The sequence below is a fragment of the Aspergillus stella-maris genome (assembly GCF_047715825.1).
Source record: "Aspergillus stella-maris strain CBS 113639 unplaced genomic scaffold BDV14scaffold_63, whole genome shotgun sequence".
Lineage (NCBI taxonomy): Eukaryota > Fungi > Ascomycota > Eurotiomycetes > Eurotiales > Aspergillaceae > Aspergillus > Aspergillus stella-maris.
The window spans coordinates 146,550-161,120 of record NW_027396857.1 but is presented as its reverse complement, the minus strand read 5'-3'; the positions used below and the strand labels follow the sequence as shown (position 1 = coordinate 161,120).

General features: G+C 50.0%; 6 protein-coding genes across 6 annotated transcripts; 2 read left to right on the top strand and 4 right to left on the bottom strand.

Moving 5' to 3' along the window:
- Nucleotides 1-18: 18 nt before the first annotated feature.
- On the bottom strand, nt 19-2,085 carry BDV14DRAFT_180326 (FAD-binding oxidoreductase). Its single transcript, XM_073769898.1, has 6 exons — nt 1,957-2,085; nt 1,790-1,874; nt 908-1,742; nt 627-847; nt 426-549; nt 19-367 (listed from the first exon to the last, which is right to left on the bottom strand). The coding sequence occupies exons 1-6, from the start codon at nt 2,053-2,055 to the stop codon at nt 217-219; spliced, it is 1,515 nt and encodes a 504-aa protein (XP_073624504.1). The 5' UTR covers nt 2,056-2,085; the 3' UTR covers nt 19-216.
- A 1,607-nt stretch (nt 2,086-3,692) lies between these two features.
- Nucleotides 3,693-4,137, top strand: BDV14DRAFT_180325 (uncharacterized protein). The gene has a single exon (XM_073769897.1). The coding sequence runs from the start codon at nt 3,725-3,727 to the stop codon at nt 3,986-3,988; it is 264 nt and encodes an 87-aa protein (XP_073624503.1). The 5' UTR covers nt 3,693-3,724; the 3' UTR covers nt 3,989-4,137.
- Nucleotides 4,138-4,619: 482 nt separating this feature from the next.
- Nucleotides 4,620-7,227, top strand: BDV14DRAFT_203725 (uncharacterized protein; the record flags this gene model as incomplete). Its single annotated transcript, XM_073774350.1, has 3 exons — nt 4,620-5,469; nt 5,541-5,633; nt 5,699-7,227. The coding sequence occupies 3 exons, from the start codon at nt 4,620-4,622 to the stop codon at nt 7,225-7,227; spliced, it is 2,472 nt and encodes an 823-aa protein (XP_073624502.1).
- Nucleotides 7,228-8,473: 1,246 nt separating this feature from the next.
- On the bottom strand, nt 8,474-9,342 carry BDV14DRAFT_203724 (SANT/Myb-like DNA-binding domain-containing protein; the record flags this gene model as incomplete). Its single annotated transcript, XM_073774349.1, has 2 exons — nt 8,474-9,127; nt 9,220-9,342. The coding sequence occupies 2 exons, from the start codon at nt 9,340-9,342 to the stop codon at nt 8,474-8,476; spliced, it is 777 nt and encodes a 258-aa protein (XP_073624501.1).
- Nucleotides 9,343-9,964: 622 nt separating this feature from the next.
- Nucleotides 9,965-11,165, bottom strand: BDV14DRAFT_203723 (uncharacterized protein; the record flags this gene model as incomplete). Its single annotated transcript, XM_073774348.1, has 2 exons — nt 9,965-10,864; nt 10,929-11,165. The coding sequence occupies 2 exons, from the start codon at nt 11,163-11,165 to the stop codon at nt 9,965-9,967; spliced, it is 1,137 nt and encodes a 378-aa protein (XP_073624500.1).
- Nucleotides 11,166-11,828: 663 nt separating this feature from the next.
- On the bottom strand, nt 11,829-13,863 carry BDV14DRAFT_203722 (uncharacterized protein; the record flags this gene model as incomplete). Its single annotated transcript, XM_073774347.1, has 3 exons — nt 11,829-13,244; nt 13,305-13,610; nt 13,705-13,863. 3 exons carry the CDS (start codon nt 13,861-13,863, stop codon nt 11,829-11,831), a joined length of 1,881 nt encoding a protein of 626 aa, XP_073624499.1.
- Between the last annotated feature and the right edge of the window lie 708 nt (nt 13,864-14,571).

Sequence of the window (14,571 nt, the reverse complement as noted above, 5' to 3'; positions counted from 1 at the left end):
TTGACAACTTCCATTACGTGTACCTCATTAAGGCCGAAGAAACAATAGTAACTATAATCGCCATGGTGGAAAGATACTTCTGCATAACGACAATGCTTCTATCTCAATGACTGTCCGTCTATCTCAAACACCAATATATATCCTACCATCACCTGCTATAACCAGTCCACCTAAACTACTTCACTCAGTTTCCGATCCATCGCCCTTTACTTTTCTCTACCGTCGAGGAAGTTTCTGTCCTCCTGGCACCAGACGCTGGAATACCCGTGTTGGATCGTAAGCCTTTGCGACTCTCTGCAATCTGGCCACATTCTCTGCGCCGTACGAGGCAATTGCCTCCTGGCCGGCACCCGAGTAGGTAAGCATTCTGTGAAAGAACGTGGTTAGCTCTGTGTATAATGGCACAATAGGACTGTCGTTCGTACATATACGGGTGGTAAACGACCCGCCGCTTCGCTAGAGCAACGAGCCTCTCCATGAGAGCATTATGCTCGCGTCTCAAGCGTGGAGCATCGGACAGGTTCTCGAAGTTAAGGAGCATTAGAATGACTATACCAACCCACGATTAGCAGAGCTCACGTAACTCTCGTCTCCACGAGAATCTGGCGGGAGTAGGGGGTACTCGCCTACTATGCTTTCATCAGGTCTTTCGCTTTGATCCAGGCCAAGAGCATTTCCTCCTTTCGCAACACCCTCTGCGACTTGGTTCGGCGTTATGGGCATGGGGACCTGTACGCCGACGAGACCGGGGACGTCTTTGCGATCGCGCAGCCATTGGAGCTGTATTTCCCATGCCTCTTTGAGGAATTCTCGGTCGGCGTACACGCTGAAGAGGCGCTGTTCCACGCTATTAACCAGTTAGCTTGCTGCATCCAAGGTAGTCGGAGTGAGGATTCGTAGTACTCACGCAAGTCCATTGAAGATCCCATTACCCTGTTCCTGAGCAAGGCTTCCGTACGTTCTCTCTGAGAAAGTATCGTTCGAATGAGGGACCTCGAGCCATGGTTGGAGGATCGGGGGTAGTTCGTCAACGGCAGCATTGTACACGACAAGACTCTCTGCAACTGCGGAATCCGTCGCCCCGACATAGCTGTATGAAGGCATCGCATGGGTCAAATCGTCGTCGACGGCCTGGCGTGTATGATAGTCATAAAACAGATCCGCCACCTCATCAAAGGCTGATTCCGGGTGAATGATGTTTCCTCCGTAGACCGTCCCCTCGTACGGGAATGTCTTGAGATGGAAGTGAGTGACGATACCGAAATTGTTGTTTCCGCCCTTCAGAGCCCAGAATAGGTCTGGGTGGCTGTTTTGGTTCGCTTGGACGACCGTTCCGTTTGCGATGACAATCTCGTAGTTGACGACGTTGTCGATGGTCATTCCCTCGCGGTTCGACAAGAAGGAGAAACCAGCTCCAAGGGCGAGCCCTAGACCGACGTCTGCGTACCGGCCAACAATGGACACCAGGTTGTGTGGATCGAGTGCATCGTAAACTGCGCCGAGGCGATTTCCGGCTCCGACGCGAACATACTCCTCTTCGTGGTTGATTTCGATTGTATTCAGATGGTTTGTTCCGATAAGGACTCCACCATCAATGTTTGCGGCGCCTGGGATAGGGCTATGGCCACCACCCCGGGTAGCCCACTGACAGTTGAGCCGGGTGAAAAGCTGGACGCCTCGAGCGACCTTGGCCGTCGAGTTTGGTAGAAATACGCAAGAAGGATCAAGGTCCTCGGTGGAGGCTATATCCTGTCAGCTTGTCCTGAAATGTATCGAAAATCCAACTTACACCAGAAGTTGTGATATTCGGCGTTGTATACTGGGGTGTCCGGGAGGTGAGTGTCGTTGGGGAACATTCCTTTCAGGGCTCGGCACTAGCAACAGAAGATCAGACCTCGATCAGGGATCATCGATTTCGATCAACAAAAATAAGCCTTGCTTGGCTGCAGGACTTACGCATGCTCGGCCGCTCTGCGGTCGGCCAGTCGTCGCCGCACTGGTTATCCCAGCGAGGGCACCGATCAAAGAAACTATTGTAAAAGTGATTGTCCGCATTTTGTACAATGGGTTCAAAGAGAAGATTCTGGTTCAGTCATATCCTCCCCTTTGTAGTCGGGACTGCCCCCTTTTATTTACGATCGAGTACCATAAACGAGGCTGCCAGTGGTGGTGGCTGAGCGAACGAGACAAAGAAAATCCTTTCGGACCCGCGTCGAGGAATACTAATTATGGAAATGCTGTGCAATACTGCCTCGTGGGATTTTGTACCTGCAGGTCCTGAATACGAACCTGTCAGCCTGCTGGGTTCATCGTCGGGCTCATTGTCGGGAAAGCAGCCCCCATTCTATCATGAATGCAGGACCCGCGTGGAGGGAGAGGCCGGATTCCACGCAACGGGCTCACTTCTATCATTATGTCTGAAGTATTTGTGGCCCGTAATATTGCCTCGCCTCTTTTCTCAGCTTGCCCGGAGTCAAGATAGATGCCAGCGCGATCATACGAGCTGAAGAGGCGCAAATGGCACCATGTTGGGGACCCCGTCCTCACGACAATGATGTTTTTCCAACGGATGCCTACCGTAGGTTAGCTTAGCAGCGTTATTTGTGTACGGACGCGTTGGTACTTTTCTTTAGTCATGCACTAGTTGTATGCGAGTATATCGATTGTTTTAAATGGGGCCTTTCTGGTATCCTGGGTTACTTCCCAAAGGAGAATCAGGAACGGGGACCCCCCCATTTTCTTGGAATACGAGTACCAATGGACCTGCTACGTAGTTTCCTGATATGTATCAATCTTTAGTAATCTTGACTACATTACTCCTCGGGAGGTAGCGAACTGGTCTGGAATGCATCTTTCCTTTAAATATGGGTATCCGTTGCTTGACTTGTCCAGATATATTTTCAACAGCTTGCCCTCGAGTCCTTACGTCTACCGCTGATTTAACCAACCATGAGTCATCCAGCAACTACATAAAACGCGGTTTCGTTACTGCGAATACACCCTGCAGAATGTTTGATGTATGGCGTAGCTCAGCAGCTGGATTCTGAACCTTCTCTACTCAGTAATCCCGTTCACAGAGGAAAGGTCCCTCCATCACTTCCTCGTAACCGTTTTCCCGTTATTTTCCACTATTTCCCAGTACAGGGTGTCAACATGTTTAAGAGCGAGAAACCTCGGATGCCCGAGTAGACTACCGTCCCAAAGTATGTGCGGCTGAATTGAGAATTCAACTGCAGTTTGTCACGGTTGTCCGACAATATCTCGGTGCTGATTTGGTTTCGTCTCAAGCTTCCGAAGGCTCATTTTGCATCGTGTTGTAGATCAACGTGTTATCTTTTTTGGGCGCCAATAACCCTCCCGCAAATCCGTCGGGGGTTTGTGATGAACAAATATATATTTCTCTTTATATATGTTGTTTCCCCAGCTTCCCTCCCAAATTGCGGCACTGCTTGACAGTTCACGGCTCTCGTAGGATTTCGAGAAGCAGTTGGAAAGTATCCACGGGTATTCTTGAAATAATAGAAAAAAGACATTGGTCTGAAAGTGACTGTACAGTCCCAACGTCCCTTGGTTCTTGTTGCTCAAAAGCCGGGGTACATGTGATACCGCCTGCGTATAGTGGAGCCCACGTGGTCGTTGCCTACAGACCGCAGTCACTTCGCAACTCCCTCTCTGGGCCCGGATCAGTCTCGCCTCTTTCCCAGGCGTCGGCATACCCATCCGCATGTGGAAGTACCCCCAGCTTGGTTTCCGCGACTCGAACATGGAATTCGTGTACTTGCAGATCGAACTCGACGCCAGAAAGCCGAGCTACGGGTGGGCACCACCATACTGGCAGAGGGATGTTGGGCACGTTTTCGCTATGCGAGAGGATGGGAAGGATCTGACGAAACGCGATATTTCGATGTTGTGCCATTATGCGACGGATCGGATGCAGCCTTTGTTGAAATTGCGCTGGAGAGGGATATTGCTGGGAGAGAGCGCATGATTAATTACTTTACTGGTGAGGATATGAAGAAATTTTGGAAGGAGACGGGGTGGATGGCTTAGTCCTTGATCTGTATCTTATTCAGCATCTCCCGCGAATCGTGAAAAAGTTTAGATAGCCACGCCTGAGCCTACATTTCCTGCTCCGCCTGTTCCGCCTGCAGAATCGTCGTCGTCATCGTCGGCCGTAGCTAGTAGCGAGACCGCGGAAGAGGACGAGGAAGTCAAGGAGTCTTTGGATAATAGATCTTTGTTGCCTGTGTCTTCTAGCGAGACCAAGGCTGCTGCCAGGGTGTTGTATGGGGTCAGATAGAGGTATAAGCGGTTGGTACATCGGAACAGGACGAGGAAGGCGCGGTAGGAGTATCCTGACTTCCAGCCATTTGATACGCAGACATCTAAGCTAGAGGGTTATTTAGGAGAGCCACGAGGGTTGCCTGCAGACTTGCCTGTACAAATTTATTCCGATTTGGACCTGGGGGCTTTATTTTAAGTTACATTTCTGAACTTGGCAAATAATATCTGGTGCCTTGGCGCGGGCGGGGTAGGCAGGTAGGTACCTACAGCATTCTCTCCATCTCCTCCTTCCTCATTCACTACTGTTTGATAGGCAGATCCGAAGAAGCAAGAAGATGCCGCACGGATACATTGAGCTATACCACCGGTGCCCTCGTTCCTTCCTCTTCGCTGTTGTTGCCAATAACGGCTATGGTGGCACCCGTCACCCCCTGGCCGTGGCCTACCGCCAGGGTGACGATCACATCAACGAGACAGATTTTGAGCTTGTCAATCATTTCGTCGAAGACACACTTGCCCTGATTGATATCCTCTCGGATCCTGCGAACCGCGCGCCGCTTGAGGCGGAGAGGTCCCTGGCAGCAGACTGGTATCGTTGGTCCCGTTGGCGCAACAAACCTCCTTTTCCTCCACGACCCAGCGTTCCAGATTCAGTCCAGCCCCCCTTCAAGCCCTGGTATGAGCGTACTGATCCTCTGCAGCGCCGACCTCAGCTGCCCTGGCGTGATGACACGCTTACCAAGTTTCCGTTCACTGCAACCTGTCTTTTACTGCGGTTGCTGGGCGATAATGGGGATGGTGATGCCAAAGCTACTAAACGAGCTCGCACGCGCCCCGGCGATGTTCAGCTCCAGCCTCTGTCTACTGTCTTCTGTGGCGACTGCCTCGAGTATGGCCTTGTTGTTCTCGACATTTCTGACCTCAACCACGGTGTCGAGTACGGCATCGTTGCCTTCCCGGTGCGTTACATGGCCGAAGTTCAGTACAGATCGGCTCACTGGGATCCCGTAAAAGATCCCCACCCTGAGAAGGAGCCTGACGTTGTACCCTCCAGCCCACGACCGCGAGAGGTGTTGTCTATTCATCAGTGGCTACGCAGGTACTATAACTACGAACAGCTAGATTATTATCCCAATTGCCGCCGTTTGAATGACATGCCGCTTGCTGATGATGTAGCCTTGAATTGTATGTCTGCTTCCATGCCATCTGTCCGCCAGATGGGTCAGGATACCGTGCGTTCACTAACTGAATGGTAGATATTTGGCCACGGAGGGCCAAACTCTGGCAGCCTGAAGCTAAGGGTTCGCGTCCAGCATCTCTAGGATGGGTTGTTTCCGAGATGTTCAAAAGTCAGGAGCGCTCGCGCTTATTCATTCATCGCATGGCTACTACAATTTGCTAAAGTAGAAAGCAGCCTTCTGGCGCTACTTGAAGCGATCAACCAAAAAGACTCCTGCGGTTACGGTAGAAAGCACCATATTAGATGATTCGTCAGGAGATATGTTTGTCGACGCAAAAGCCTCGAGCTTTGTCATATCAAACGAGTCACTGCCGGATGTTCCAGAGGAAATATATTGCGCCATTGATGATCTGCTTGTCCTCACACAAGAGCCCATCGAGCCTCCCCTTGAGCAAGCCGCAATCAGTCACTTGCATATGATTGCCAAGTTCCCCAGAATACTACGGGAGCAACTTGAGGGAATGCCGGAGAGGTTAGGCTCTTCCATGATCTCAAGCCATGTTCTGCGTGTTGCGTACGCCGGACAGAGTCACCTCAACTGGGTCGCCTTTCGGACCCTTACTCTCAGTGTGATTGCTGCTGCCATCGCATCTGAAGAGCTCCGTAACGCGTCTGCGCTCAGCCTCTGCGTCGATCAGTTTCTGCTGGCGAGAGACGAGGAAGGAGGAGACCTCGATGACTTCACAGCGGCTTTGGCGCAGTCCACGGCTCTCAAACAGCTCTGTTTCTTGCAGGGACCTGAGCGGAATAGCGATGACGCCTCCGCTCTTTTCTGTTCGCGGCTGGTTGGGAGGGCATTGGGGCGAGCCTTGGAGCTCCCTACCAAAAGAATGTATCTGACCTCCGCCTTTTCGGAATCCTTGCACAGCCGCAAATTCCCATCATCATCTTCGACTATTAGTCATGGCTCAACTGCTCCCGGGACGCACTATTTTCCCGCAATGCACATGTTCACGTACGTGGGTCTCCAGGGCAGTTCTAGTCACAGTTGTAGTGGCTACTACGCCATGGACAACACTCTGCTTGACCCCGAGCGCTTTACCGTTCGATTCTTGTCATATCTTCGGTACTTGGCGCTGGGCTCAGATCCCAGCAAGGCCATCCTACAATTCGGATACAAGGGAGTGTTGTCGCTCACAACTCCCACAAGCAGCACCACTGTCGTTGCCGGGGATCACTTGTCGCCTTCTGTGAGCCCTATCCCAGCCGGATTTTTCGATAAAAGGCTGGCATCTGACGACCCGTCAAGAGTTAGACTGAAGGTTATACCGCCCGGCAGCTGGGTAGTTCTGGTGGACTCTACGGAACCTACTCAGAAAGTGTGGGAGAAACCATGTCAAAGTCTTCCACAACCCTCTGGCCACGCGGACCATCAAGGCAGCAGCTGCACCTCAGGCGATGGCCCCGATGTCTTGCAATACTCCTTTGTTAGGATTAGGCAACCATCTATCGAGATTGCACCCGACCAGCAGCAGCAAACGCCCGGTCCCGTCCCTAATTCCGTCGAAGTAGTCGGCGGGCTCACAGCCTTTCTGCTCGAAACCGTCCCAGGCACTAATATTTCCCTGTGGAAGAAACAGGTTGAAGAGGTAGAGAGGGACATTCGCACGGGGCGACTCTCCATTGGTACAGGCAACCGCAGCATCGATCTCGGCGTCATGGCTGAAAGCAAGGCCCGGGCTCTGCTTGAGCAGTTGGTGTGATCCTTGGTATTAGCAACTACAATCCAATCCCAACTTGCACCCCTCGTTTGACTATGCTATTAATCAATCACACACAATCAAGAGGTAACTCATATAGCAAAATCCCCGTATGCCTGATGAGGTCACAGCCGGTCGAGCAAGGGTTATCCTTATCCCCCTTGTTCTGCAGGGTAGGCATGAATTTTGAGCGCAGGTATCCAAGCGTCTTCCGCCAAGCATCGCCAACCTATCTTGTAACTGGGCTGAATCTTTTAGGACTCTTGGTGACCCGCGGGACGCCAAGGGTATGCCAAGCCTAGGCCGGGTACGGGTGCTTCCTTCCGCTCCTTGCTGATTCTCCGCTAGTGCTCATTAGGCTGCGCAAATTGAATCTTGGACTTTGCGTAGCTACGAAATGCCCCGCTGGGTATGTTCCATAGTGGAGCGGGTAATCAATTGAGGAAATCAAGGTCGATCAACTAACTTGAACTATATTTCACCTGTTGATCTGTCACTCCAGCGCATTGAGGTGCTAAGATTGTTCTATATCTAAGAACAGAATGTTGAAAGATATATAGTACAAGAAAACGACCTTGTACAAACATGCTCCTTCGTGAGAATAACAATAAGAGCATGTTTCAAGTTGCACACCAGGCCATTATACAAAGTTGATATAAATTGGCAACCTTGTCATGAATAGACTCCTAACCAGAATAAATCGGCTATCTAGCCTGGATATTCTACGCATATTCTACTGGCTAGTGGGTGGGGCTACTGTCCATGTCTAGGTATGATAGTCCCCCGATGTATATCAGATCCTATATCTCAGTACATATCTTATCAGTAACTAACAGGTAAAAAAGTCCTTACTAAACCTTCTACTATGTTATTTCATGCCTTGTTATCTTCTTGTTGTTGGAAGCAATGAACTACGTAAAGAATCGGCTATGCTCCAAGGACTACTTTCTTGCTTAGTGGATATGGCCACGATGTTTCCAGCTATGGAGCACGGCTTTTCGCCATTCATACATGATTTTTCTTTTGGCCGTGTTATTCTTGCTTTACCAGCACCTTTAATCTAGCAATGAATTTGTAACAAGAAATAATGGATGATATTATTTTTTCTAATTTTGTTTTCTAATTCTTATTCGTGTCGAGGTATATCTATACATCACTTCAGACCCTGCTTCTGTAGTGCGGCTTTGAAACATCAAGCATCTCAATGTAAACCAAGAGAAATATGCCCAAGGCCTCATGGTCAATTACCCTAATCATACCATGTACCCCCCCGGACCCCACCATACCCATACTGGTGCATTCGTATTCTAGCAAGAGGATACTCCGCCCTCGCCTGACTAGCATCCAACAAAGCACTCAAGCCGCGCAAATGCTCCTCAAAGGCCCATGTATTCTCCTGAATATTCACTTCCAGATGCGCGATTCTCGCTTGCAAATTGCTTTCCTGGTTATCAACGGTCTCCGTCTGGGTGACACCAGTGTTTTGCGGTGGTATATAGGGCGGCGACAACGATGACGGCGGCGTAGGCATGCCGTATTGGACTGGCGAGGAGAATTCCATTAAGGATTGCAAGTCTGTAGCCTGGAGGATATGTTTGCTATAGAGGTCATTTGAGGACGGTTGGATGCCTCCGCGGGCGTGAATGAGTGACTCGGTGTCACTGTCGGTGTCGGTGTCGATATCCATGGGGACAATGTCTGACCTGTCACCTTCGACCTTGAGAACCTCTTCTGTGATGCTCATGATCAAAACATTACTGGTTGGAACAAGTTCTTGGATTCTCAAGGGAGCCTGGCTTTCATCCCGAGTCTGTCGTTCAGGGGAGCAATTGCCCTTTAGTTTCTTGACGACACTAAGGCGCGTCTGTAGGGCTTCCACACTCCTGTGGGGGAAGAAACCCAGCTATAACAAAGAAACATTAGCATCTCACAAAAAGGTCTGGAGTTCCAAGTAATCATCACAAGAAAAGGATGAACAAAATTGCAGTAACATACCTCATAAAACTGCTTCCACCTCAAAGTAGAATATTGCGCGCGAAGACTGATAAGGCGCTCTGTTTCTTCATTGGTCCACATAGGACTTGCCTTGCCGGGTTTTTGCACGGGGCGGTAGATCATATTTGGGTCGGTTGTGTTGCGGATTCAAATAAATTGAAAATGCTTGATTGATTTGGTCATTCAAGGGGAGCCTTTGAGAGCCTTTTATGTCTGGATCTTTGCAAAGGGATATGTGTTTACTTTGAATTATTTTGTTGTCAATGTTCAATTAGGTATTCCAATGCTTCATGAAGAAGGGACACGTGAATTATAACATGAAAAGTTAGGTTTCCTTTGTTTGGGGGCAGCTTGGGAATTCTAGACCTTTACAATAGTTAATCCAATCCAAGATATAATCATGAACATTAAACTTTGAGTTGACACGTTGGCCTGGCCAACCTGTTTCAAGACATATTGGAACATATTGGATGGTAGTTTTGGTTGCTACTTCTGCCTAAAATCTATTCTTTTCAAGATTAATCTACCCTTTTCCTGCTGGCCAGATAAACAAAGAAATTTGTTACATGAAGACAATTCATGGATGATGACACAATTGTATTGGCTGAATAGCATGAAAATGAAACTATTGTCAACAAAACCAACCGGCTTTTACATGACATGGAGATCCAAGCCCGTGACAACATAGAATGACTCTAAACACATCCCAAAAGCATCCGGACGCCAAGGAAACTTTTCAAACCACTTAGAGCTCCTTCCAATCCTTGCAGCGTGCAATGTCCCTAGAGATAATTGATATCAAATCAGTGACATCGATGATCTTCAGCGCCTGCGAGTTTTCAAATGTTTCTCTCAACTCCCGGACACGCTTTGTATGATCGTCGAGTTTTTCGACTCGCTTCAAGCACCGCATAGCTTCGTGTGCTGCTTCAATGGCGGCTAGTTTTTGTTTGCAATGCTCCGCGACACTTTCGTGCTCCAAACCCTCCAAAAGGTAGTTGATCTCTGGGTTCCGGCGGAAGACATTGGGAGCATTGGTAACGTGGAGGTCACGCAAGGCTTGCGCTTTCGGTAGGATAGATTTGACAACATTGTGTAGACTGGTCGACACAGCCGCAAGATCAGGTTGATCGGTAGGTGGGTGCTCAATTGTTGCAGAGCTCATGACCTTCGTCGGCGTGCATGGTATGCTTGGTGCCAAAGATGTTGCGGCGCTCATGCCAAGACCTTCTGGCGATGAGGCGATCGTTGTCTGAGTGCTTGGTGCAGTTGCGGGAGACGTTAAGGTGAGGTCTATGGGCTCTGTAAACCTTGTCGAAGAACTCTTATGATTGTATTGCATGTTTGGATGTTTTGGCTTGAGGTTTCTCTTCTTCCAGATAGGCAATAATTTTCTGACAGCAGCGTGGGATCCCGAAACACGGCCTCTGGACCTGGGGGATCCTGTGTCTCTCGCAGCATTGGAATCTGAATCGCTGTCGAAGCTGAAAAGTCGATTCCGCCTTGATTTGTCGCTTGGGCCGCTGCGGATGCAGGCAGCGGTTTCATGGGCCTTTTGGCCATGTGGAGTCAGAAAGATCTTGTTGCGGAGTTTCGCTTTTAAATGGCCTGTCTCCTCTCCGCTATCACCAGACGAGGGACTGAGCTAGATCACACTTTTGTGTCAGCTCGCGTTAATACAGACGGAGTGTAGAGCTAAGTATGCTTACAACACTTCCCTCACAATTTCCCTTCGCTATCCCTTGTTCTTCTGTGTTCTCCTTGTCAGCAGGCCGCTTCATGGCTGCCGTTTTACTATCCTTGTTCGAACGCTGGCGTTTCTGATCCTTTCGGGGTAACTGGAGGACCGTCGATACAGGGCGCTTTGCGGGCGGCGGGTGAACTGTTTTGCTTGATGCTTTGGCCGTTGCCTTTCTTGGTGACTCTCGTGCCTTTGCCTTCTTCATGGCTGTGTACTCTTGCATTATCGAAGCGAGGCTGTATCTGGGGAAGAACCGTCTCTACAGATTTAGAAAATGTATTAGTTCCGTGTTCGTAGAAAGGGCGCTGCAAAGGCCTAGGTAAAAGAAGTCCTCACATTGTAGAACTCGGTCCAGGTAAGCTTTGGGTAAACCCGCTGCCGCAGCCACCAGAGTCTGTCCCTTTCTTGCCTGTTCCAGGGGTGGTCGTCAGCCATGTGTTGTTGCCGGCTACGTAAACTGAGAGCTCTCCGCGTTGATAGAACGCCAAGGGGTCACTGTCAACGATAATCAAGGGGTCTGGGCAGTACTCGGCTAAGGACTAATAACCAGGTATCATTGGAGAACAATGGTAAGTGGCAAGGACGGAAGGTTCTGGTGATGACAGGACGGGATAGGCGGGAAGTTGAGAAGAGCCTCTTGAGTAGGCGAGGCTCACGTGGTCCGTATAATGTGCGCAGCCAGAGTGAGTTTACGTAGTACTCCCTCTTATGTATGGAGAAGTATACTAGCCGGTCTAATGAACGAAAGTGCATACGCTATTTTAATTCTGGTACATTCCCAAGACGACCTAGGCCCTGTCTGCTAATCAAGTATCCATTCTCAGCCCCCCTCCTCGCCTTTATTAAGTCCCCTGCCGCTCATCATCCTCTAACCTTGTCGATTATTTAGGCTAGTCTGTGCAAGGAAAGAATTTAACTCCATGAGATCTGACGCCAAGAATGTGTCAGGCCGGCCAAGCTTTGCTTTCAGCTCACTGGCCTTATCAAACCGCGCACGGGCTGCGTTCGCCCGTGAAACCAAAGGGCCAAGCTGTGCCTGTAGTGCAGTGTGCTCTGCTGATGCTTGCCGTTGGATTTGTGTGAGTATATTCGGAATACTGGGGCTTCGGACCATGGGCGGAATGGCATCTTGTTGCTTTGATACTGACGCGGTCGTTTGCACCAGGTCAGGACCGGCTGAGCGCGACTCAATGGTGGGGGGCCTGGCAGGAAATAGAGGTCTCAAAAGAGGCTTCACTGCTAGCTTCGGTGATGGCTTCGCCTCAGGGCTTGAGTATTTTCTGGGTGTTTCAGCGATACCTGCTTTTGCAATTGTTGATTCTCGAACGCGGGAAAAGGCCCTTGTGGCCTCAATGCGTTTCTGACTCAGAGATGCTATCGGCGAGGGCTTTTGAGGTGCCCGTTGACGGGTGATCGATGCTGCAATGGGCTCGGGTGTTGGGCATGGCCCTGCTGTGGTGCCTTGGGAGATATTGGTCCGATTATCAGGGGCTTGGGCGGTCAATAAAGGAGAATTTCGTTCAGCTGCTGGAGATTCGCTGTCTGGACTTAGCATACTGAGGTTCACCTTGGTGACTGATCCCGATGCCGAAAGGCTGTTTCGGTGGCGAGCGAACGGTGAAACCGTTGGTGCGTCAGAGGAAACGCTCGTTGGCAATGGGTGTCGGATTTCCTTAGCTACAATGGCTTGTTTCCGGATTGTGAATGTCTCCATAGGATTCTCATACTCCTGCGAATGGAGATTTGGGCCCGTACTGAGGCCGTTAGAACCTGGGATAGAAATTGAACGGGTACTACGGTGTGGTGCGGTAGCGGCCTTGTATATAGGGATAGACGAGCTTCGCGCTTTGTATGATCCTAAGCTTTCGTACTTGATAGCCGTGCTCTGATTGCTTGACTTTCCTTGAAAGGCTTTTGATTGGATTGTTGTGCAATTGTCCCTGGCAGAATCGGGGGTCGCTTTTGTTTCGGACGAAGACGGACGAGGTGATGAGTTTGAGTTTTCTACAGCGTGGGTATGAATACTTGCTGGAACACGTACGACGACCATTGGTTTCTGCAGGGTTGAGGAAGGTCTTCTCTGGATGAAATTAAGACATTCAGGCTTGATTCGAGAAGTCACCTCAGTCGAGGGTATGTCTTCATTTGCAATGGGGTGGCTGTCGGCAGGCTTGCTCGATTGGCCATCCTCCCCCACCTCGACCGTGTGTACTCTGTTGTCTCCATCCTTGCTCTCGCACTCGGATACCTTCTTTATCTTGATAGAACGCAGAGGGTATCTAAACTAGATCCACCCGTCAGCAAACACAGCCGTGGAAGTGTGAAGCGAACGGATACCACACACCCGCCGAGTAACACCGTCATTATCAATATCACCAGCCTCAGGGTCGCTCTCGCCAGAGTCATCATTTTTGCGGTATCCCTCATTCCCATTGTCGGAGCCCGACTCGGAGTCACTAACGCGTGGGATCTTGGACCGACGACCTGTGTTCCGCTCCAATGAGGGTGAACGCCGCTTTTCGTTGACGACATCAGACACTGCTACCATAGCCTCCGCAGTCAATTCCATGACTTCCATCTTGGGCTTTTGCGTGCTCAGAGTATGCCACTGGCGATTGACAGATCCTGTACTGCGAGCTGGAAAGAAACGCTAATGGAGATTAGCAAAGGTAGCCGGAGAAACAACACAACAAATTGACTGCATTAGGTGTGTCAGGGGGACCACGGCCGGGGGACCACCTCACCTGCTGAAACTGTCGCCATGTAAGGCCAGGAAACTCAGCACGAAGACGGAGGAGTCGGTTTTTGTCGCTCTCACTCCAAGGGGTGCCGGTCAAGGAGACTGGTCGAGTCACGTCTTTGCGGCGGCGGACGCCAAAGAAGCGTTCGAATAGCCCTGTCATAGTTGGTTTCCTTGTTGTAAGCGCACCTTTCAAAAGAAGAAGAAGCTGGTCTAGAAGTCAAAATAGAGTAGATGCGTAGGGGGTCCAGGTGGCTTTCTCCCAGAGAATATAGCGCGTTGTTATTCTGCTCACTTGTGGCGGAAATAAACAGCGCGAAGAAACTTCGCCTCGGGTTTGAACCACATTTTCAAGGAAAGAAAGAAAAGGGTCTTCTCTCAAGGCTTAAAGTACATTAATGTACTTAGGATATATTTTATACCTGAAACCTCAGTTAATCAGCCATTTGCATACTGTCCACGTCCGTATCCCTAGACCCTGAAGCATTAGCACCTGACAATTTCCCAAACACATCCAACAAGCACTCATTAGCTCTCTCCAATACCTTCAATCGCTGCTCTAGCACTTCATTCTATTTCAACTGCTCTCTATACAAAGTCTTCATATAGTCGTGATTCCTCGCAGCGATGTCAGCAATTTTTCGAAGGCCATCCATATCGGCCTTAAGTCGTTCAATCTCTGCAGGAAGATGCTCATGATTCTCCTTGCACTCCCTTTCAAGATTCTCGCACCACTGTATCATGTATTCACCACTGTACTCGATATAGCGCCGAGCCTGTAAAAGCGAGTCCAGCGCCGGAGGAGGCTCGAATGGTTCCGTGGATGACGGTGGGTCGTTCGGGCTCGGCCCGCCGCCCGGCATGGAACCTG

Bases quoted from the DNA above. Each gene is read 5' to 3' on its own strand.
- BDV14DRAFT_180326 (XM_073769898.1), bottom strand. From the start codon at position 2,055: ATGCGGACAATCACTTTTACAATAGTTTCTTTGATCGGTGCCCTCGCT. The intron at 1,875-1,956 runs GTAAGTCCTGCA...TTCTGTTGCTAG, and splicing joins CGCAGAGCGGCCGAGCATGC to TGCCGAGCCCTGAAAGGAAT. The intron at 1,743-1,789 runs GTAAGTTGGATT...GACAGGATATAG, and splicing joins CGAATATCACAACTTCTGGT to CCTCCACCGAGGACCTTGAT.
- BDV14DRAFT_180325 (XM_073769897.1), top strand. From the start codon at position 3,725: ATGTGGAAGTACCCCCAGCTTGGTTTCCGCGACTCGAACATGGAATTC.